General features: G+C 40.0%; 2 protein-coding genes across 11 annotated transcripts; both read right to left on the reverse strand.

Moving 5' to 3' along the window:
- Positions 1-764: 764 nt before the first annotated feature.
- Positions 765-7,071, reverse strand: tbrg4 (transforming growth factor beta regulator 4). Of its 4 annotated transcripts, none has more exons than XM_020710161.3 (11): positions 6,968-7,071; positions 6,136-6,625; positions 5,735-6,055; positions 5,483-5,657; positions 5,211-5,368; positions 4,997-5,107; positions 4,770-4,914; positions 2,010-2,255; positions 1,805-1,916; positions 1,605-1,719; positions 765-1,180 (listed from the first exon to the last, which is right to left on the reverse strand). In XM_020710161.3, exons 2-11 carry the CDS (start codon positions 6,556-6,558, stop codon positions 1,079-1,081), a joined length of 1,908 nt encoding a protein of 635 aa, XP_020565820.1. In that variant the 5' UTR covers positions 6,559-6,625; positions 6,968-7,071; the 3' UTR covers positions 765-1,078. The 4 variants fall into 4 exon arrangements, with proteins under 4 accessions (XP_020565820.1, XP_020565821.1, XP_020565822.1 ...); XM_020710162.3 differs by having other exon boundaries at positions 6,136-6,563; positions 6,968-7,061; XM_020710163.3 differs by having other exon boundaries at positions 6,841-6,977.
- Positions 7,072-9,191: 2,120 nt separating this feature from the next.
- Positions 9,192-22,771, reverse strand: LOC101166249 (DENN domain-containing protein 3). Of its 7 annotated transcripts, none has more exons than XR_013648262.1 (28): positions 22,487-22,672; positions 21,180-21,305; positions 20,864-21,047; positions 20,643-20,738; positions 19,669-19,784; positions 19,447-19,571; positions 19,127-19,238; positions 18,891-19,010; positions 18,717-18,815; positions 18,413-18,532; positions 18,161-18,276; positions 17,907-18,062; positions 17,742-17,838; positions 17,531-17,634; positions 17,270-17,457; positions 16,443-16,602; positions 16,141-16,336; positions 15,888-16,056; positions 15,550-15,809; positions 15,300-15,467; positions 13,906-14,035; positions 13,198-13,305; positions 12,223-12,362; positions 11,124-11,284; positions 10,911-11,055; positions 10,554-10,672; positions 9,834-9,971; positions 9,192-9,721 (listed from the first exon to the last, which is right to left on the reverse strand). XR_013648262.1 is itself a non-coding variant. In XM_020710164.3 (28 exons), exons 2-28 carry the CDS (start codon positions 21,261-21,263, stop codon positions 9,503-9,505), a joined length of 3,822 nt encoding a protein of 1,273 aa, XP_020565823.1. In that variant the 5' UTR covers positions 21,264-21,305; positions 22,487-22,771; the 3' UTR covers positions 9,192-9,502. The 7 variants fall into 7 exon arrangements, 3 of the variants coding, with proteins under 3 accessions (XP_020565823.1, XP_011483525.1, XP_078789307.1); XR_013648260.1 differs by having other exon boundaries at positions 10,896-11,055; XR_013648261.1 differs by having other exon boundaries at positions 19,669-19,787; positions 22,487-22,626.
- Positions 22,772-23,206: the final 435 nt, after the last annotated feature.

Genomic DNA, 23,206 nt, shown 5'->3' on the forward strand with positions numbered 1-23,206 from the left:
AAAGTTAGGAAACAAGACTTAACGGGTGAACAATAATTAAGAAGATAGAGGAGAAAGCAACACTGATCTAAATGATCAGAAACGCTTGTTCCCATGGCAACCTGCAACTTAACATGACAGAGTGCTAGTTCAGCAGAAGTGTTCCCTCCACCACAAACACATGACCTCTGCTAATCTAAAGGGGAGAAAAAAAAGGAGAAAACTAGCTTTAATCGAAGCAACATTAAAATCCAACTTCTCTATGTTGGGTAGCAAAAGAACATTGCTGTTATTTGGAAGAACTGCCTTGACCTGCATAGTGCTGATTCATCACCACACATAATAACCCTGACCGGAGAAAGGAACACTTAAAGAGCTAGCAGGGCTCTTTTACAGCAGTCCATCAATTGATTCATTTATCCATCAATCAAGACTCCTGCTCAGAGATTTTGGATCATATAGTGGCACTTTAGAATAACAGTTCAAATATACATTTCTTTCTCAATTTAGCCTCTTACAAATAAAATATTTTCCAGAAAGTTACATCAAGCCTTTCGGATCACACGGATTCATCTCTAAATCAGGTTCAGATATTATCTCAATAATATACAACAACTGCAATGCACTGACTGATGCATTCTTTTTTTGTCCCAGCTGACCAAAGACATTTTCTGACTGACACAGCAGTATGTTATGCTTTTGAGTGGGAGTTTAGGGACCTTTCGGTTGTCCAAAAACCAGAGAGCATCTGAAGCTTTCATGTAACATAAACGACAAAAGACACATAGCAATAAAAGACTTTATTCCATCATAAACGGACACACATTCGGAGATAAGTTATGTTGATCTGTAAGAATATTTTGATGAAAAATCCCACACCGCCGGCATCTGTCTGGAAAAGTCCCTTTCAGATATAGACCCTTTTACTTCTCTCTTACTTGGCATCTCCATGGAAACAGGGAAAGCCCCACAAGTTGCCAAGGGAACCAAAGTGAAAATCTGTTTTTGTGTTTTCTTGTCGTTCGGTGTGATCCGTGGGTGGGTGCGCGTGTGGTCCCACTTGTTTGGGAAAGCTCAGAGCCTGCATATGTCACCGGGCTCACTTTGCCATATCCTCAGCCACAGCCTTCCCCATCTTATCCTTTAGGTAGGCCAGCTTCTGCCACTCAGTTTTCAACTCCAGCCACTCATAATATGGTACCTAAAAAAAAGGAAAACATGCAGATGTCTAGTCTGTGTTGTTACGTCATTGTTTTTTCAACATATAATTTCAAGTATGATTTAAATCTTGCAACAAAGCGTCCCTGATAAAAAAAGGTTGTGCTACGAGTGGTTAAGGAGATTGTCCTATATGAGAAAGTAAGAGCTTGGATTGGCCTAGATGAGAAAAGCGGCCGCTTGAGCTCTATTTATACCACAGACTGCAGTGGCTCCCACCTGAGTAGCAGCTCCAAAAAACCGTTTTAGGTCTACTGAGTGGACTCCTTTAACTCGGCGGATGCAGCAGCAGAAACAGCTCCCTTTTCTGAAAGCAACCTGCTGTGTCTCTCATGGCTCCAAAATGTAAAAACATTTAGAAAAACGGACAACAAAGCTGGCATGCAACATGTCCAGCTTCTCCATACCTCCACTGTGATGAAGCCAGCCAGCTGAAGATGCCGCTTCATCATGAGGAAGCGTCCCAGCAGGTCTCTGCTCTTGGAGCCAAAGTGTGGGAACTCCCAACCCAGGAAGGCCAGCCTAAATAATAGAGGAAGAGATAGAAACAGAACCTCAGACCCCTGAAAACAAACAAACCAAAGAGAGGAAAAAGGATCGAACTCACCGCCGCGCCCCTTCGGGTAGATCCTGGTCTCCACCTCCGCTTGGTAGATGTGGGGCTTTCATCTTTGATAGGTCAACTGGTTTATTTTCACAATCCACCACCATCTCACCTTCTGTTGAGACGGTGGAAGGAGAAGGAAAACTCTGTATTTAAAGATATGAGACGCCTGGGCTCTGTCATTATAAATGCTGCCCCCCTCACTTACCAATAGTCCATCCATACACAGTGTTGACACCAACACGTAGCACCTCCGTTTTCCCTCCAACCAAACTCTGTAATGTTTCTCTGAGACTCCTCTGCAGGACCGACAGCGGGGAGGCGTTAGCCGGGACGGGCAGGATACTCGGAGAAGAGACGGGACCTGCTGAAGAACCGGGATTCTCCAAATGCAGAGAGGCAGCGATGTGCAGTAGCTTCAATTTATAGTTCTCCACCCGCACTGTACTGCCGGCTAAAAACAAACATAGAAATAATGATGAATAATGTCAAAGATAGTAAAGTAGTCAAAACAATGTTGCTCTGCTGAAACCTACAGAACCAGACTAGACAGAGAACCCAAACCCAGTTCTGCAAGATTCCAGCTTTTGGCTTTTGATGCTTCGAAATTCATGCGACCCTGCAGGACTGCCCGATTCATAAGTAAATAAAACACGTTAGCTAAGAAAGTAAAATGATTCTATGCATTTCAAAAGGTTTTGGTGCCATTCGGATCAGTGGATGAAACAGTGATGCACATGTGTCTGCAGTGGAGCAGGCTGGTTTACAGTTTTTATTAAGAACCTAAAGTCAAACGAAAGGGGAAAAAGAGGATTTAGATCACAAAATTGGAGAAAAGTTACAGGTAAGACAGGTTTCAAGATCAATTTAAGGAGGGTAAAGTTTTTTTAGTAACACATTTACAACCTGGGATGGTTACCTGTATACGATTTGGACACAAAAAAGTGCATCAAAGATGATTGGAACCTTTATTAAATCTTTATCTAAATGCCAAGAGGTATTTGGTGATTTCCCCTTGAGAACAATTACCTAAACTTTTAAACTTAACAAAAACCCATTTAGCATAAATACTAAAAGAACTTTTCCTCTCTTGTCTTGCACGTTTGTAGATTTAGGTTAAAGCTTAATACTTCATAACACATCATTGATCTGTAGCTTTTCTGATTACTGATACGGGTTTACTTTGACTCCTGAAATTTGAATCCTAATGGGCTTTTGTGTCTGAAGGGGGTGGCTAGAAAAGACAATGTATAGTTTTACATTTGGACTGCAGTACTCGTTTTTTAACACTAGGTGGCACTATTACAGGCCAGCCCACCTGCTTCAGAACAGAGGAAATTTCCTTTTTTTTACTTTGTCATTTCAGTCAGTTATTAGTTACACATGAGCCCGTTTAAAATATTTATTTATATATATATATATATATATATATATATATATATATATATATATTTCAATTTCAATTTATTTGTTTGAAGGATAAGCCCCTTGAGATGTGTCATCTCATTTTCAAGGGGGTCCTCAACATACAACAAAACAAGCAAATACCGACAGATGCAGTTGAGCAAACTTTACATAGGTCAAAACAATGAAGAACTTAAAATATACGAGGCAACGAGCAGGCACGCACACAAACACAGACATTTATTGCACCTATTAGCAGTTAGTTTAAGGTAAGGGAATAAAAAGCAGGAAAGAAATCAAATTAAATCAAAAACAGTTGCATGACTGTTGAAGATGTACTAAACTAAATGCAAAGAATGAGGTTAAAGAGCGACTGATGGAGAAAGATTGTTCCAGTCAGAGGGTGCCTTGTAATATAATGAATATTTTCCAATTTCTTTTTTAACTCTTGGAACAAAAAAAAGATTTGATCTGCATGACGTAAATTATAAGAAGACTGAAAAGGAATTAGATATTGTTTGAGATATTCTGGGTAACTGAGGTTAATACATTTAAAGATGTGCAATAGCCAATGGAGTTGACGTCAGGAGGATAGGGGAAGCCAGGACAGTTGTAGATACATTAGACAGTGGTGAGTTCTAAACGGACAACGGAGAATAAACATACACAAGCTGTTATAAATAACATTCAGTGGTTGGAGGTTAGTGAGAGTAGTGTTTTGATGTATTATGTCACCATAATCTAAAGTCGGGATAATCAGTTGTGAGATAATTTTCTTCCTGACTGAGAAACTAAAACAGTTGATTGATAGATAAAGTAATTTTAAATGATAAGAAGTTGCATGGACAATGGACTGTATTTGAGCACTAAAAGGGAGTGAGGAGCCAAGCCACAAACCAAGGTATTTGAATTTTTCTGTTGCTGAATTGGGTGACATGTCCATGTAAGTAACATTTATTTCATTTGCAGCTAAACACAATCTTTTTTTAAACAACATAAAATAGGATTTTGATTTGTTGAGTAGAAGCTTATTAGATTGTAACCACAATTGAACAGAATTAAAATCATGTTGAATTGAATGCTGAATGTCAATAATGTTAGATTTAGATGAGTAAATGACAGTATCATCGGCAGAGTTGAATATTGCTGTAAATGCATTTAGTTGGAAGGTCATTAATGAAAATTGAAAATAAGACGGGTAAGGAACCTTGTGGAACGCCTTTATATATATATATATTTTTTTTTTTTTTGTATTTAATATCTGAATTCATGACCTATCAGCACATTTGATCTCTTTTATTCGTAGAAATAAAAGGAGAGGAAACAGAGGAAAAAATATAAATTGACAGGAATTGACAAAGCCTTTTGGATAAGAGGTGAAACGTCTTCAACTTTAAAAACCAAGCCCAGATGACAACCTTTAAACATATTACTATGATAAAATGACAGGCTTTTTCAAAAATAAGTTTGAGGTAAATACTGATAAATATTTGTGATATTTATTTGCATTCTATGTAACGTTAAAACAGGAGTTTTCAGAGGAAACTAAATGTTTGCGACTTACTGGACAGTTTTTGAACGTGACTTTCTTGAATGAGAGGAGTCAGATAATGAGGTTTGGCCTGCTGCAGCACACAGAGCGACCACGCCACATCAGTCTGCAGAAAAGGCTCAAGACTTGCAAGGGAATCCTCCATTACCACATGAACCTGCATGCAAAACGCAACACGGAAAATAAATTCAAGTTTGAAGCAAAAACAAAAATAAACCTAAAGTGTAAGGCTTTAATACCTTGCTGAAAAACTCCTCTCCTTTACCCGACTGGAAGCCTAGTCTGGCAAAAGTCATGAGCAGGCTGCAGAGCTGGGAAGTGCTGTACTTGCTGCTTTTTACTGTGTAGTGCTGATAAACAGAAGAAGAGCTAAATAAGATTTTTTTTTCTCCCATCAGGAATCACAGAAGAGGCCCAGTGGAAGCATCAGAACCATTCTAGCATTAAGCTGACCTCAGCAAAGGCCTCAAACAGAGGGATGTGGAGCCACTTAAGGAAGCCCAGAGATTTTGAGCAGCGGGTGACGTCAGTAGAGCTAAGGTCAGGGACTCTGGGTAACAACTCGCCGGCCAGTCGCTGAAATACCTGAGAATGGTGGAAATTCAGTTTTCCTGTGGAAGAACAAAGACAAAAATTGTAATGGCATAAAAATCATAAAATCATAATGGCTTATCTTGATACTGTTAGCATCTTTTCCTTTTGGGTCACATTATGAGGGTTGCTACCGTATGCAAAAGCCATGTCCATAATGAGTGGAGTGGTGAAGTCTGACGAGGGCTTCTGCAGGAGGTGGTAGGACAAAGCCCTGAGCAGCGGGACACTTCTACGACTCTGAGCTGCTAAAGACACGCAAACCCTCCGAATCTCTTCAGCAGTGAAGCTGTCTGAGAGCTCCAAGCCCTTCAGGAGAGAAGGACATGAAGTTATCCACAGGGCTTATTATCACTGAGCTGATTGAATATTTCTAAACAAAATACCTTATCTTCAAGTCTGTCCATCAAAGTGGGTGACATGTGTTCTCCTTTGGATATTAACATGCTGACGGTTTTGGAGTCTGCGATTTCCGTCCAGCGGAGTTCCAGCTGTTTCAGTGCGGAGCTGACTATCGCTGCATCCTGCGGCGCCTTCCTGAATGCCCCCCAATCTGCCAGGGAGCTCAGCTGCTTGTACGAAAGCCTGCGAATTCTCCAGTGAACTTCTGTCTGGAGGGAGCTTAGGGCCGCATGGGTGGGAGGAACACCCAAGAGCCACAGAGTCCGTAAGGCATTGACCAGATTGCTGTTCCACACCGTCGAGACCTGAGTGAATGAAAGCGAAGCAAGAGAACAGATGAAGTGCCGGACAGATCCCGAAGGTCTGACTGATGAGGCTTCCTCACCTGTTGACATAACGTATTCATCATATCCTCGAGCCTTGAATCCACCATGAGTTCAGGCTGCTGCTCCCCAAACTTCCCTTTTGACTTCAGGACCAACTGAGTCCATCTAATAAGGCTGGAAGCAGCTTGATTGGCGTTTCCTCCCAGCTGTGCCCACGCTGTCAGAACCTCCTCAGGTGTTGTTGCCTTCTCCACCAGCTCATCTACTTGGGTGCGGACGGGGATGGTTGGATACGGGTCTTCCCCGGTGACAGCCCCCCTTTCACACATCAACCTCTCCGTGACCCATGACCAGCCCTTGGCCCTGGGGGTCTCTGAGGACCCACCTGCAGGCAGATGCATGCGGACAGCAGCAGCTACTGGTGTCTGGGAGGAGAGCCTGCAGCCAAGGCGGGCACATCTGCACAGGAGGCGGCTGGCCATCGGGCCTGGGTGACGAAACAGGAACCTCGGGTCACAGTTCAGCAGGTGTCACCATCTTACAGAAAACCTACCGCGGGCGAGTCAGGTTGAGAGAACAAAAAAAAAAAAAAAAAAAAAGAAAATAATAGTACACACACACAGAAACGCGAAAACAATAATAAGCAATAATAGCTGCGGACAAATTGTTACAGATATAGTTCAGACTTGAAACATTACATCAATTAACCACAGTAGAGCTCAGTTAAAAGATCCTGTTCCTGTCATGTAACATCAAATCCTGACCTTGTCGAGGAAATGAAGGGACGCGCGGGCAAAGAGTCATTTTCTGTCAACTTTGAGCTGACTCTTAACCAAAGCTACACACCAAACATACACACAATATTAACGGCAACATTCCCGGAAGATCTACCTTATTTTAGGGTCGATTTGTGAGAATCGCTTCACATGTGAAGTATCTATTGGAGATCTTCGTCGCATGAAAATGACGTCACAGGCAATACCACGTGATTTGCGGACGCGTCTTTAATTGGTTAAAAAAATCTTCAGCAGCATTACAGTTTTTCTAGATTGTCAAGACAGATTTCTTGAAAGCTGCTCTCCTTTTCTCTAAACGGCTAAACTGTGAGATCAAGCTGCAGTCACAAAACCCCAGACTCTTCTTGCAAAAACAAACTTTCACCTCAAAACAGTTCAATCTGTGGGGAGTATGGAGGGAGGCATATCGAACCACTCTCTAACCTGGGGGGCTCTGTGAAAAACTCACATTGTGATTGTCCCGAACAACAACATAGATGGTATGCTCATGCTGCTGCCCTAACAGAACAGCTCGCATGTGATTGAGGAAAAGGAGGAGCTGGTTTGTGTTGCAGGGCCCTATGTTGGCATGATGGTGGACAACCCCATATACATAATGTGACATTGCCACCACGCTGCCCAGGAACACCAACCATGGCCCATCACGTTACAGTCTCTCCTCCTTTTGGGGAGATTAAACACAGCTTAATCAATGAAGATGTATTCATGGGGTCTTTCATGTGCATCCAGTTGAAAAACCCTCTGAGGAAATGGATATCGTTTTGTGAGTGATCCGGAGAAGAATATTTTGGTCACTATGTCTCTTGGTGTGGGGAGAACATACCTGTCCTCCTACCCCAATGTGGCAGTCTTTCAAATGAATTCTATGAAAAGAGAACATCTAGTTACAAAAACTGTACATGGAATATAAGGCCTACGAAAAGTTATACCAACCCTCCATTACAATACTACAGTACATTGGTACAGTATGTGATATTTTTACTTACAGTATACTGTGGTAAGTCCTGCCCATATTTTCCCCACATTCCCTTGCCAGTGGGGTTTTACACATGGGCGGGACTTACCAGCTCTATACAATGACATAGTTATTTTTGTCAATATTTACATACTATAATGTCTGTAAAAGGTATTTATTTGTTCTCTTCTCTAAGTCCTCAGATTATGGTGGACACGGGGAATCTACTGCTGTTTGGTAGTATCCTTTGTCCAGCCTCCATCATACAATCAGGTGTATCAGGTTTTTTTTCTTGTTCTTTTGTTCTGTTTCTTCTTTATGTAATTTTTGATGTTCTAATTTTTAAAGTTTAAAAAATTAAATAGAAAAAATAATGTCTTATATAAACAGTTTGATTAGATGATTTAAGAAAAGCTCATTTTTTCAAACGTATTTTTTGTTTTCAAGAACCGCTTCTCATCTCTGTTCTTTACGCAAAGCCTGAGTTCTGTTCTTTATCCTGCATTGTGGTTAATAAAACCTTTGAATGGAATGCTATTTTTGCTGTCTATTTTGATTAATCTATAACAATGTTTTCCTTTGATGTTTGAGGGCAATAATTGCAAAATTTAAGATCATGTTAACTTAAATTTGCTCTATACTTACCAAATATTTCTTTTTAAATGTCTAATAAAGATTGAATACAATTTTGTATGCTGAGTGGTATTGAAACAAACTGATTTATTTCATTGTTTGAAAATTTTATAGCTAGACAAAATTCTAGAAAGAGAAAATATTACAATTCATGGAAGCTGAATCGGAATATTACCAATTCAGGGTTTAATTTTTTTTTTAATCTTCTCTGCCCCATGAGAAGCTCCTCCTAACTGAGGGTTCTGCAACCTGAGACTCTGGAGCCACATGTGGCTCTTATATCCTGCATGTGGTCCTGCATGTGCATTGACATACAATGGAAGTACAGTACAAATCACTCTGTAAGGCTGCTAACCACAGTACCCAAAATACTCCAACAATCCAACAACCACTGTGGCTTTGTAATTTACCAAAGTTGCACTAAAACCCTGACGGATTTTGAGCTCCATGGGCCACAGAAAATCTGTTTCAAGGTGTTGATTTTAAGCGGATAGGGTCACTTCATTAGGTCTGGTTTTGTTTTAGTCAGGCACGTTCACAAACGTATAGCAACTAAACAACTGTGTCTGTTTAAAGCCATCTGTTAACCTAAAAAAAAAATGGTAAAAGAAACGAAAAAGTGAATCTTTACAGATGAGACCCTTTCATACTTTGATTATTACCATTGTTTATTTTGCTACAGCCATGTCTCAAGTATTGTTTGCAGATCTGAATGGAAAAGCACTTCAACTTTTTTGTCTTCAAAAGTTTATTCAAAATTTTACTAACAAAAAGGACATTTTCATTCTTCTGAACAATTTAACAGATCACATTAAAACAAAGCAAATAGGAAGTGCATCATTATTTAGATGGCATAAAATAAGCACAATCGATATTTATTGGTTTGTTCTAACGTTTTTTTCAATTGAATCAACAGAGATTTTTTTGTATTGCTTGTTTTTTAAAAACTGGATTTTTGAGGGTTTTTTCTCGTATTCAACACATTAAAAAACAATATTTTCACAAACCTTGCTGGTTTTTATTAATAATATGAAACATTTTTCACTCGACGTTCCAGATGGCAATCTTGCCGTCCCGTCTTGCAGAGCCGCTCAGGACGTAGCGATTCTCAGCAGAGCAGAGTGTCTGAATGCTGTCTGAATGAGCTTGAAGCTCTTTGGTAACCGTGAAGCTCTCGAGGTCCACCACCAATACCTGACTTCTCAGCTGACCATCACACTGACCTCCAACGCCGTGCCGTCCTCGGCAGCCCACCCAGATCTGAGAAGAGGGCAAAGAGGTGAAAAAAGGAACAGCATATTATTGATTAAACTGACCTGTAATATCCATTAAAACCTGAAAATTGCTGGCAGTAAACTGACTAATCGCTCACCTGGTTTTTCACTTGAATCATACAAGTGATTCCTGAAATTCCCGGCAGAGAGATGCTTTTGAGTGGATGTTTGGGGTTGTTAATGTGCCAGAGAAACAAGTCTGCTGAGTCAGGACAGCCTGTCCACAACTGCCCTCGCTTTAACACAAACACACATCATGTCAATAGTCCTTTTATGAAATACCAACAGCTATCAGATAATAATAAAGTTCTACATCACTTTTATTAAGATTCGGTAAACATTAAAGACCCACTCTGATGAAAACAGTGTTTTGAATATGTTCTTGTGGCATTTCTCTCATTATGGAGCACTTATAGAAAGAAAATGAAGCTCAAAACTGCATTTCTGAATATTTCTTTATTCAATTCTTGTGAATCAGGAGCAGATGAAAAATGCTTATTGAAAAAGAGCTTATTTGTAATGAAGAAAATACGCTGCTCCGCTCTGCAACTGAGAAGGGAAGGGGGGCGGGGTCGATCCGCTGATTATTTAATAAACTACTACCGCTCTGCAGAAACTAAGTCCTAGAGCTATGACATAAAAATGACAATCATAAATAAAAGACCACTGGGAACACTTTCAAAATAAATGAAAAGGTGATCAGAGTGGAACTTTAATGGATAAAAAAAACTAAAAATCTATAAAGCATCTTTTTATTAAATGTTTTAATAAATTATATTTCCTGTTGTGTCAGAAACTAGTTAATTCAGCCAAAATACCTCTGGGATGACGATGAAACAGCTAAAGCTACTGGGCATGCTCTGTAGGTCTACAGGAAGTGCGAACCTTCTGTGTGGCGTACCGCTCTTTTTCAGTTCAACAATACAGCCTGAACAACCTGCGTACAAACACACCACAGTTCCAGACAGCAACAGATATATCTTTTTTGTAGTGTGAAGCACAGGAAAAAAATATCTAAAATGACAGTGTGATTGAAAAATAACCCCTCAAAGTTAATACAGTTATCTTAAAGAAGAGCACAATCACAAAGGAGGAACTTTTTTCTTTTAAACAAGAAAGAGTTTTGCACTAAAAATCTCCTTTTATGTGAAAGTACTCACAACACCACAGCACACCGTCATGAATCTGAATGGAGGAGAGTCGGTCACAGGTGAGGTGGAACTGTTTCTTGACTGTAAGACCTGCAGAGTTCCACTGTAAGATGGTCCCGTCGCTGCTGCAGGAGTACGCATACTGACTGGAGTCCAGAAAAAAGGCCTCCTTAACAAATCGGGATGCAACATCAGCAACATTTTAACCACCGGAGAGCTTTAAGACACGCCCCCAACCTGTTGTGTGGATGCCTGGTGTCCACTGAGAGGCCCGTCAATTCGCTCCTGTGTTCAGTCAGCTGTTTGTTGCAGGTCATGGTGTTGGTGTCCAAGATGTAGATGACGGAGTCCTGTGAGCCCATCCACACTTGCTCGTGCACTAGTCCCATCATGCAAGTCTGCGCAGAAGATGCTGTGACATCAGAGTCTGCTTCCACACAAAGCTCCGAAACATTCATGCCCAAAAAAAGGAGTTTCATAACAGAATTTGTTTTCAGAAATAAAAAAAACCCAACAGAATTTATGAATAAAAATGGAAAAAAATGTGAAATGCATTTCTTTATGAAAGATATATTTTGGATAATACATTTAAAGTCAGAAAAGATTTTAGCAAATAGTGAAAGAAGCTAAATGATTTTTGGATTTTCTCCCAAAACAAATGTTCAAATGTGTCATAAATAAATACATAAAAAAGGAGTATTCTCTTCATCAGATAGATTTTAGCATGATGGAGTAGAGTCATTTATTCATCTTCTTCCATTTTGTCCCTTTCTGGGTCACGGGGCTGCTGGAGCCTATCCCGGCCACTTGTGGGCAAAGGGAGGGGACACCCTGGACAGGTCGCCAGTCTGTCACAGGGCCACAATCAAACACCCATGAATGCTCACACTCACACCTAAGGACAATTTAGAGTAACCAATAACATATGAAGCATGTTTTTGGACAGTGGGAGGAGGCCGGAGTCCCCGGAGAAAACCCATGGGTTCACGGGGAGAACATGCAAAACTCCACACAGAAAGGCGAGGACTTGAACCGGGGGCCTTCTTGCTGTGAGGCAAAAGCGCTAACCACTGCTCCATTACAGTAAAAAAACAAATTGACATAAACATGTCTTAATTTTACTGTAATGGAGCAGAGTCATTACAGTAAAATCAAGACATGTTTATGTAATTTTGGTCAATAAAACTTATACTTAGTGACTACATTATGTGTGATACCTTGAATACGAAAAGTTAGAAAACCTAAATAAAAATAGAATTCTGTTAGCTCCAATTGAGAGTAAACTTGTTTCTAAAACACAAAATGTGGTGTCATACACAGAAGTAGCTCTCCTCACCACTTGTGACTCTCCAACCTGAATGCAGTCCTGTAATAAGGACCAGCTTGCTGCGTCAAAAACAACTATTTTGCCCCCACTGAGGGCCACCCACAGCTTCGGGTTCATCTCCCACTGCGAGTCCTTACAGGTCAGCTGACCTGAAAAAAGAGAAAAACGTTTCAATTTGACACAAAAGTGGAAATTCTTGAATTCTCTTTTTAGAATCTAAAGATGTTTGGTAGGAAAATCCTTTTTTTCCTGCATATTTATTTTTAGCTTCAATGAAAAGTTTCCAACACAGGGATCTTAACTTCTTTGCTTCCACAATGTATGTGTTTATAATGGCGCTTTTCCACCAGATTCTCATCATATTCCTAAAGGTTGATACGTGTTGTTGTATATTTTCCACGACGGTTCCCAGCATTTCTTCCCCCCCAAAATAATACTAATCAAATAAAAACCAGCTCCTTTGTCACTCAGATTGTTATGAAGCTTTGATTCTAATCCAGTCTGTTAATGCCGGCTCATTCATTCAGCATGACACAATTTCACAGATGGTGTCTTGTGACTAACACACAGAAAGGGCTGCTTTCAGCTTGTTTGTCAGACTAATAGCAGAAGCAAAGCTGTAATGTTCAATAAACAAAAGAAAAGAAACCTCCTGTGAAGTATAAGAACTATAGCAATTTGTTACTCACCAGATAATTCAGTGTTTTACAACAGATTACCCTCAAGTGCCTTAATCTCTAAAGATATGAAGAACTCAAGTAATTAATGTCCAAAGAGAGAACAAGCCGACCCAAAAAAGTATGCGTAGCGACAAATAAAATCTCTGTATGTGCCTTTTTGTTTATTAAATGCCTCATTCACAAACAAACTGACTCAGATTTAGCAGTTTGCATACAATCAGCCCACTGTCTTCATGTTCAGACATAATTGGGATAATATTTACAACAATTACTAAGGGTCAGATTCTCATCACTCAAAGGATACCTGGTGTGTACAGCAGAACATGGACAGTCTGAGGTTCTGCCAGGTCCACAGATGGGTTGATCTTGTGCTTTAGGGTCTCTGCAGTGATTCGGGGCACCATCATAGGCACTGGTTACAGACAAACACACTCCAGGAATGAATGTCGTGTCATGTCATGTCATGTCATGCGCAAATGGGGAACTTGACGGTTATCACAAGACTCCGAGATCTGTTTTACTGTTTTTTTTTTGGTTAAAAAAATGCACTCTCCTAACACCGATTTGAAAATTTCCATGATTATAAAGTTTCTCCTGATTTCAGTCTTTTAACCCTTGTGCTATTTTAGATGACCCCACCATTACATTGATGTGTTCTTCCTACCATGACAAAGGTGGATAAAGGTGGAAAGATTTCATGTAATCCATGGACACCAGTGAAGATCACAAATCATTGAAGAAAATTGGTTCAGCGCACTGTCTAGTGGGTCTAGATGACCCAACTCCCAATGGTAAAATGCCTAGGATAGCACAAGGGTTAAGAGCTAACAACTTACACATGTTGCCTGAACAATAGCTCTATTTATCATATTAAAAAGAAAAACTACAAAAAACCCTAAATCTATGTTAGCCTGTTAATTAAATTACTGATCCCATTTGCTGTTCTTTTTGAAGATTTCTTTGAAACCCACAGCTCCATAGAGAACTTTCAAAAGCCAGGGTGGGCTCTGACCTTCATGCTTGATTCGATCAAAGTAAGCCAGCTTTGCAGCAGCAGAGATGGACCTCTGAGTTTGGAGGCAGCCCATGACAGCATCCATCAACAGGACGTTGGTCAGAGCCTGGGTTATGTACTGAGGATCCTTAGGAAACAGAAACATGAGCAAAACGTGAGGCCACAGAAGTATTGTTAAGGCTACAGACAGCCAGACTGCTAATATTACTAACTAGATGAAAATACAATCTGCTTCAGCGTTTTAAATACATCATTTTTGTAGGAAAAATCTCATACTGGCATTGAGACATACGCTGTATTACTTTTATAAACCTGATCCTTAAAGTTTGCTAAATGATGCAAATCTATTAATTTGAGGAAAAAAGGATTAAATAAATTAAAATCCCTCTTCAACATGGCTGGATAGATACCGGTAATAAAAAAAGAAACTGTTAAAAAAAAGAATGTTGCATTCCTTTAAGCCAAGGACAAAAACGTTACTAAAAATTGACAGAATACCAGTAAGTTTGATCAATTTTAAGAGTTTGAGGATCTGACTAAGAATCAGCTTAAGAATTTTATTTGATTGTTTGACTAAACCAGTCTCCATCATCTAACTCCTTTCAACTTGTACCACTCCAGTAAAAGTTGCAAATTCTTGTGCTTCAAAGTGAAAGAATCCCTGTAGTCACACATAAAATTTACAAAAACAACTATTACATGCTCTTTGCAGAGTTTTGACAATCTTATAAATCAAATCGAAAAAACAAATGTTTGGACAAATTTCAACTGAGGACTAAACCGAGAGAGTGTGACGTCACCCACAGAAAATATTTTTCCATCTTAAACCAAATGTAGTAAATCCAGTCGCCATTTTTTCACAACATGGACGCTGCCATGTATTTTTTTTGTTGTTGTTTATTTTTTATTTTTTTTGGACGCTGCCGTGTTGGAGCCAGACGTTGTCAGTTTGCAGTAATTGGCTCAAATTGGTCAAGATTTCTATGGCAACCAGTCTGGCCAATCAGGGATGAGCTTTTTAGAAGCCTACCACTCAAAGCGGGTTTGGGAGAATGTGTCAAACATTTTGAATGTTCAACATGAGACTATATACTTTTATTGAGGCATCTGATTGGTCAGTTTTTAACTTGAATAACTTGTGAAAGAGAAAAAAAATATTACAATAAAATAGGTTTAGCAAAAACATGTTAAAAAAAAAGGTACCAGAGGAAGAATGGTTATTCTGACAAATAGAATTACTGAGTAATAACCGTTTATTTCTCAATAGAAGTCTATGGGATTTTGGCTTCTTGGAGCCATGGGGTACTTTCTATTTGGAATGTGAAGAGGGATAAGTCACTCTGTCCAATTCTCATTTACAGTCAATGGTTTTCATTCTTGCTGTGTAATACTTTGTGTTGGTCTGCGATTTTGCGTCCAGCCCACATCTCTTTAACAATGAGGTTCCAGAGTTCAGTGTCTGTCTTCAGGTTGGCCTCAAACACCTCCGGCTTGCTGCAGGTGTAGATGCGAAGGGAAGGAATGCGAATGAGAAAAGGAGCTGATGTAATCTTCACCTCCTGCAGACACAGACATGAGGAATCTGTTCATGCGAGTGTTCACAAAACACAACCCAAACAGAAGGGCAGAAGAACACGTAACCTTTATGTCTCGAAACTTTGTGATTTCCAGGAAGCCCGCAGGTCCATCAGTGAGCAAAAACAGCCGCTTTTGTGTCATGGCGATTTTCCCAACGCCATGGGAGGTTTTCACCCGGGCTGATAGCTTATACACACATTCACTGCTGTCGAGCTGCTCAATGACCTCAGAGGGCAGATGGACATCTCGTGCTTCAGCTTCCATCTCCTTCCAGAAGGTGTAGAAGACTCTGAAGAGTTCAGGGTCCACCTGTTTTACTGGACCTATCGCAAAAAGCAGCAAGTGTTTCTACAGGAAAGAAAGAACAAACTTACGGTAAATCAAAGTCCATCTTCCCTTACCGTCTGCGAGAGCCTCAAATAAACGCCGCATGGTCGCCACGTCTTTAACAATTCCACATTCCTGAACGCATGTCACAAACGCATCTTCGTGCAGGTGATGGCGAGGAAGTTCAAACTTCTTGACGTGATCATTAGTCTGGATCAGAGGCTTCTCATTGTCCATCTTTACCTAAACAAATGAGACATCACGCACATAAGATGACAGAACTTAACGGAGATGTGGAAACTGTAGAACGTCCAGCTACATCCCGACCTTGATGATGAGCCTCTTGAGTTCCGGCCGTCTCTGGGCTTGTTGTCTCTCATCTCGATGGAGGGATGCTACAAGCCACAGGACCAACTGTGCGGGCAGGATTGCGGTATCGGTCTTGTAGAGATTCTGGAAATCACTAAGCGCGTCAAGCCGCCTTGAACACAGCATGTTGATGAAACCACGTAAATAATAAAACCTGCAGTGAGAACACCATCAAAACGTTTAAAGCTCCAACATGTAAAGTGAAACGAGGCTGTAAATTCATATCTAATTCATGTGAACTATCAGGAAAAGAGCCTCACCTGGCTAGTAGAGCAGAGTCCTCATTTTGAACAGAGGTGATGGCTTTTCCAAGTTGATGCAGCAGCTCGCTGTAGTAACTTTGGACAGAGTGTAAAGACAGAGAAGCTGGGAACTCTGGAAGTCCAAAAACCTTTACAGGCTTAGCTGGAGCTTTCAGTGCTAAACACAAAAAAAAAACACAGAGAATTAAGAAACAGAAAGAAACAACAAAAAGGATGATCAAGTGGTTTTAACCCTCTTTTAAAGCAATTAACAAAATGAAACATGGATTAATAAACTGAAGCACAAAAATGTGACAGCTGGTGAACTCAGCAGCTGAAACAGAAAATGTCAGTCTGTAGATGTGAGCGTGTCCTAACTGAGGAACAGGGAAATGAAAGTTGGTAACAGGTATATCATGGTTCCATGCATGAATAGAGGAAGTTCAACGTTGTACTCGTCCTGCTTGTATGAAGTGAGCCAACAAAAATCCAGGAAGGAGTCGGCTGGATATCAAACTATAAACTCACAGGCAAAGGGGTGATCGCTAATAACTTTCAAAATCTTTTACTGATTTCATGAATACGTAAGAAAAACACCGATATGTGACAGTCTTTCTACTAAAGAAGAAATAAAAATGGAAAACTAAAACCTCTCAAGAGACCCTGGACTGATCAGAGATAAGTTTACAGAAAATGTAGTCAGTTATTTGTAGGTTAAACTCAAACACTACAGGCAGTAATGTCTGTGTTTTTTCTTCCCCATTCGGATTATAACTTTAACTCAGGACAAAGTCTTAATTATTATTATGATTCTTATCGGACATGTTGGATTCCTGTAGTCTCACCCGTGTCGGAAAACACTGTCCTGGTGAGCAGCGAGTTTTTTTGACAGCCAATTGTTGGATTGTCCTGCAGGTTTGGAAGACTCTTCCCGAGTCTCCTACTCAGCCTGTTCTCAGTGATGGAGCTGGTTCTCCTGGCCTGGATCTCCTGCATGGTGAGTCTGCTGGGAATCTCCAGCATCATCTTCTTTCTAAGGCACATGTGGGATAATATTAAGGTGGAGAATTCCCAATTCTGTTTCAAATAAAACTATTTTTCCATACTTTTGCATCTCAGAACGGGTGTCAAGTTCCATTCGAGCGAAAGGATCTGCTTTCTTGTTGAGACGATCTTTGAGGAAGGAGTGGAAGATGTGAGTCTCCAGCACCTGAAAAATGGCCCTTTCTTAGAGAAATGTCTCAAAAACCCATTTGATATTTCACTGAATTAGCTTTTGTCAAAAATTATACGTTGATAATAAAATAAAAAGCCTACTTTTTTGTAAAAAGGTTTCTCGGACGGCTCTCGTGTTTTTAAAAACTCTTCACTGTGAAAAACTCGATGCTCATAATTGAGATGATAAATAACATCCCTGTTAGACGGAGACAAACACACATTTAATGTCGCATTTAGTACAACCAGTCAGCCATAGCACAGCACCTGAATATATTGACGATCAGTTCCAGTGCAAGCCTCTGGATGTCATCATTCAGGCGGCGCTGCCACGCTCTTCTCTGGTCACGCTGCTCATTGATGTCCGTGCTGCTACCACGGCAACACTGGTCCAAGTCAAAGTTCATCTGCAGTGACTGACACCTAAAAAACAGGTCAACTATTAAAAAAAAAAATTATTCTTAAAGGAAACTTAAACAAGTATGTATCGACCATCCTTCCATGCATTATATGAGGTGTACCCCTGTATAAAGCAGTCTGCAGCAGCTGGAGGAATGTCAGGCAGGTCCACAGAGTCAGAGGAAGATGTGCAAATGCTTCCGTCATCGAGGTTAACCAAGACTAAATCACTGGTTTCCTGCCAGAGGAGAAAAAAAGAGACTTTCTACTGAGAAACAAGTAAAATAGTTGAGCTATATCACATAGTTAGTTTTTTAGACAGTATTTTCAGCAATAAATAAAGGTTTTTTTTATTGACATGATTACACACTCACAGCAGCGACTTCAGCAAAATGGCTAAGATGACACCCCATAAGAAAGGCAGTTGGAGCCATGACAAAGTCCAGCATGCCTCTGGCCAAGACCGGGACGTACGGATGCTGCCAAGACAGAGGCTGGGAAAGGCAGAGCAAGCTGATAAATGTATGAAAGCCCCCCAAAACACTAAAAGGGACTGGAAAAAGCATATGTGGGATCTTGCAAGAGGCCTAAATTGATAACGTGAAGGGCTGTGGAAGATCCAACACTCATGCTTTTCTGAACTAGAAGTTTCTGTGTCTCTTTTACAATTTAGCTGACCTTCACAAAAATCAACACACTCTCAGAAATCAGAGTCAGTTTGGCGAAATCTGCCGAAAAAAACACCAACTGCTGCTCCAGCAGGAGACACGACAGCACCTGGAAGAGGAAAGAGAAGTTTACAAAAGTGTTTTGCCTTTTTTGGGGATTAATATTTAAGGCCTCCAGCGTTACCTGCAGAAGTTTTTGTGGCCTGAAGCAAAGGAAAGACAGATGAAGATCTAAATCTATCACCGTCTTGTCATTACCCAGCCTGGATGGTAAGGTGATGGTCAGTGGACCTAATGTAAACATCTTGAGAGGACGGCATAAATAGCTTAGCATTAATATTGAAGTAACTGGAAAATAAATGTATTATGATGTTCTAGAAACATGTTGAGTTTTTTCTTTTCAATTAATTCTGAACAAACCAAATGAAGATGTCCAGGAGGCGGAATCGGCACCAGTGACAGCTTAGCTGCAAAGTCCTTCACTTTCTCATTCACGTCTGACAATCGACAACTTCTAAGCTGAATTAAAAGACTCATAAATAAACAGAGAGAGAAAATGTCAAATTTGTTGCAAGGCAGAAGAAGCGAGGCAGTTTAGCACACAAAAGCATGGAAAATGAGCTGAAAACAAAAGCTTCACTTTTACAAACAAATGTTGCCCATAATACACTTTATAAACATGTTTTCATGAATAAAATGAAAAGGAAACATATCACCAAACTCTATGGCTTGTTCCTCACCATGACAGGCAGTCTTTGAGGGCAAAGAAGTAAGGATGCTTTGACATAATACAGACGCTATAGGCCGAGAAAAGGTTCAAAACTTCAGAGGTTCCAGTTCCACTCTGATGAAAAGAGGCTCCATCCTGTGCAAACACAATCAAACAGTGACTTGCTTTAACTTTAGGACTCAAGTCCTAAATGTTAGCACTGCCCGAAGCTTTAAATGTTAGGCTTGTGTACCAGTACTGGACGATAATACTGCAGAACCACTCCGTAAGTCTTGTTGCCGAACATGTCGGTGAAAATGAGGAAGTGGAACTGCTCTTTTTTCTGTTCAGTGGTCACTTGCAGGCCCCCTACTTAGGAACAAACAAACAAAACGCGCATGAAAAAGACAGACGCAACAAGAAGTGATAACATGCAAGCTGCTATTGTAGCTATTAGTGTAGAAAATAGAATAATCTGCAGGTGTCGATAGACACTATTGCGGCAAAATTGTGCAAACCTGCACCATAGTTAATTTTGAAAGAACCTTTAGAACAAGAAATAGTCAAAAACGAGAATAAGTGTCTCTTCAGGGAAAATGTTCTCAGATATGAGGATGTGCCAGTCTATTCAGCTTCACTGATAACTAAAAGAAAAACGTACATTTTTGATGTTTACATACAAAACATAATTCAAAGAAGCAGCATGTTCATGCCTTTGAGGATCCTCCATCTTCACCCATGAGGAGTTGATCAAAACAGAGCACACTGCCTCCTTTGCAACAACGGCTCATTGAAGCACTGATTCTACGTGAAATTCTTCCTGTGATATTCTAAACTGGAAATGATTAATCAAAATGAAGCTGCTTAGCTACCATGCATGTCTACATCTCTTACCGGAGTTTAGATAAAACGTTTACAGCGGGGGAAATAAATTGCAGACGTTTTCTTTTTCCAGCAAACTCCATCCGCCAAATGAAGTGTTTATGCTAGAATAATCCAGACGAAAGCAGTCAATCCCACATTTGATCTCAAATGTGACTCTTTTTCAGACAAATTAAACATATATTGGAAGGAAAGGGTCCTGCTTGGGATTGATTTCTGACGAGACTGCAGGCTGACGTGCATGCAAACATGTCTGAGACGGAGTTGTGGATTCACACACTGTTGGCATCGTTTGCATCACACAGCGGTGTGTGTTGACCCATTTGTTAATGAAAAACTCTGTACCAGGGAAGCAGAGCTGAGGCAAAGCCACCAGGTCCATGTCTTTCAGGATGCTGCCGTTTTCACCTCTTTCTCCTCTTTCCTCCAGCACACCTTCACCTGTTGAAGAAAGTGGCCAGAAATGAAAAAAATGACACCCAATAGCAATAAAGTATGAGAACCATTAGGAATGGATGACAGAAATCCTATTTGTTTGTGGGTTGCCGGTTCATTGTTTACCAGACCTTGATTGGATGTTGCTGCAGCTGAAGACAGGCGATCGCGCTTTTTCCTGAGAAACGAGCGCCGCCGCTTTACGCGGGACTTCAGAGTTTCAGGCTGAGTTCTGGTTACAAACGGAGGAGCCACCACATGGAGGACTTCTGGATCCAGGAGGAGGGGCTCTGAAGTTTCCCCGCTGATGATGGCCTGAAGAAGGAAAAAAGAAACAAAAAGTTTCCCATCATCAGCTTTGTTACACGGTTCAAGAACTTCTACTTCCTGCACCAATATATTGAGGAAAGTTGTGTTTCTTTTTTCATGTGGACTAAAAGGAGATACCTGACGGACTTCCTGGAGTTTGTCAACAGATGCTCCCACCACCACACAAGCTTCCAGCAGAGCGGGTAGCAAACAGGTCGCCATCGATGCCAAAACCCCGGCACGATATTTGTCCAATAGTCACAACTATTTAAAAATCAGGGGGGAAAAAGGGAAATTCATCCACAAAACTGAGTTTTACATGAAAATGTAAAGATTAGAGACAAAGCGTACGATTGTGTTTGTTTAAGTCCGTGAAAGCAACATCTGTCGGCTGAACAAAGCCGTGAAGTGTGACAGAATTATCAGAGCGGCTCTGTCAGTCAACAAACAGTTACTATAATTCAAACAAACTGTGAAAATCACTAAACACAGACAGAGGCTGTTTTATTTTTAATCACAGAACTAACCCAGAATGCAAAGTGTGCAAATGGCAATTTGGAAGTTCGAGAAGTTCCCAGAGACAAACCTAGAAGGTTCCATAAGAGCAGAGATGATGTGGTGGCCCTCCAATTGGTTCTGCATTATTTCCCCAAAGGCTACAGTCTAGAAATACTCAAGTGTACATGATGGAGTACAAAAGCTGCACTCAGGTGCAGACTATGACTGGCATCAAACTGAGATTACCACAGGGTGTATAAAAATATGTAAAACTATAAAGAAAAAAAGGGTTTTAAAAACAAATTTAAAAAACTAGCATACTCTCCAAAAATGCATTTATTGTGAAATACAATTAAAAGAAAATTAAATTAGGAACTAGAAATACATTTAAAAAAAACATCAAAAATACATACATAGCTTTACATCTTAAAAAAAAGCTGATCAACATTAAAGTATTAATATAAACAAGTACAGAATAAAAGAGACAGTTTCATTGTCAATTCCCTAACTTTCCTAGCTTTGTCAGCTAAATGATTAAAAAAAAACTCTAACATTTTCTTAGATACTTAATAAAATATTAGACATGGAAAAAAGTGCAAGATATCACAGAAAGACAGGGCAGCTTAAAAAGTATTTGCGTATTTGAAACATGATTTTAGAGAGTATAGCAGCTTTAAATAAAACGGAAATGGTAAAATACAGATATATAAAAGCAATAAAACAAACACAACAGTAATGAATAAATAAATAACGTTGGGAATTTTTTTATACATATATTATATATTATCCCCTTTAACGCTTAAGACCATGACACTAAATTGTTATTTTGTTATGTCAATTGGATACTACTGTAAGACCAGTCTCCTTAAAAAACCTCGCCAAAATGAGGTCCCGGTAATTAAACATTTCGACGAACGTTAAACATCTTTGATAATGGCGTCACTGACCGTTACAGAGGTTTCTACTCTTCTTCTTTCATCCACATTCATGCCGAATCTGCTGCAGCACCTCTGAACGTTGAGCCTGCTGCTCCAGCTGAAGTCCAAACTCGCCGCTTCCTGTTCCTCCACATTGAAGTCCAGTCACGCGCGCGCACCGACGGCGCTGACTTTGAGCTGCGATTTCTTTGCTCCCTCTTTCAATAAAGTTTAAATAATTCAAAACGATAAAACATTTAATATATATGCACAACAAAAAACTAACTGTAATCGTACTGCAGTATTACGGTTAATAAATGGCATAACTCTAAGGTAGACACATTTGATGTAGTTTAGTTTAAAGCTGAACAATGTTGGAAATAAGTAAACATAAATTAGGCTAAAACCAAACTAGTGAAGATGATTGCAGTAACAGCATTTGGCCTGTAGGTGGAGGTATTGCTCCAACTGGATTTACACACGTCCACGAAACCAAAGTATAAATTTGATTAACTCCAACTTGGTCGAATTGCAGCTGCAAACATACTTTATGCAACACCAGACATAATATTTATATTTGCTTAGTGCACAGGTGGGGGCTAGAAAAGCAACTAATATCTTTATGCACTCTAACAAAAACCATGTTAATATTTTGTTTTTTTAATCATTAGTATCCTTGAAATACCAACCTGTATATCTAGATAGTATGTTTTTTGTGTGTGTCTAAATGTAACAATTTAATTAGTATGG

Source organism: Oryzias latipes, chromosome 16 (assembly GCF_053564925.1).
Source record: "Oryzias latipes strain Hd-rR chromosome 16, Olatipes_Hd-rR_3.1".
In the NCBI taxonomy this organism is placed as follows: Eukaryota; Metazoa; Chordata; class Actinopteri; order Beloniformes; family Adrianichthyidae; genus Oryzias; species Oryzias latipes.

Bases quoted from the DNA above. Each gene is read 5' to 3' on its own strand.
- tbrg4 (XM_078933183.1), bottom strand. From the start codon at position 6,880: ATGACTCTTTGCCCGCGCGTCCCTTCATTTCCTCGACAAG. The intron at 6,564-6,840 runs GTCAGGATTTGA...TTCGTCACCCAG, and splicing joins CCCTTCATTTCCTCGACAAG to GCCCGATGGCCAGCCGCCTC. The intron at 4,915-4,996 runs GTATTAAAGCCT...TTTTGCATGCAG, and splicing joins GAGAGGAGTTTTTCAGCAAG to GTTCATGTGGTAATGGAGGA.
- LOC101166249 (XM_011485223.4), bottom strand. From the start codon at position 21,263: ATGGCGACCTGTTTGCTACCCGCTCTGCTGGAAGCTTGTGTGGTGGTG. The intron at 19,788-20,642 runs GTACAGAGTTTT...TTTGTTCCTAAG, and splicing joins GCCTCAGCTCTGCTTCCCTG to TAGGGGGCCTGCAAGTGACC. The intron at 18,063-18,160 runs GTACACCTCATA...CCTGTTTTTTAG, and splicing joins GCAGACTGCTTTATACAGGG to GTGTCAGTCACTGCAGATGA.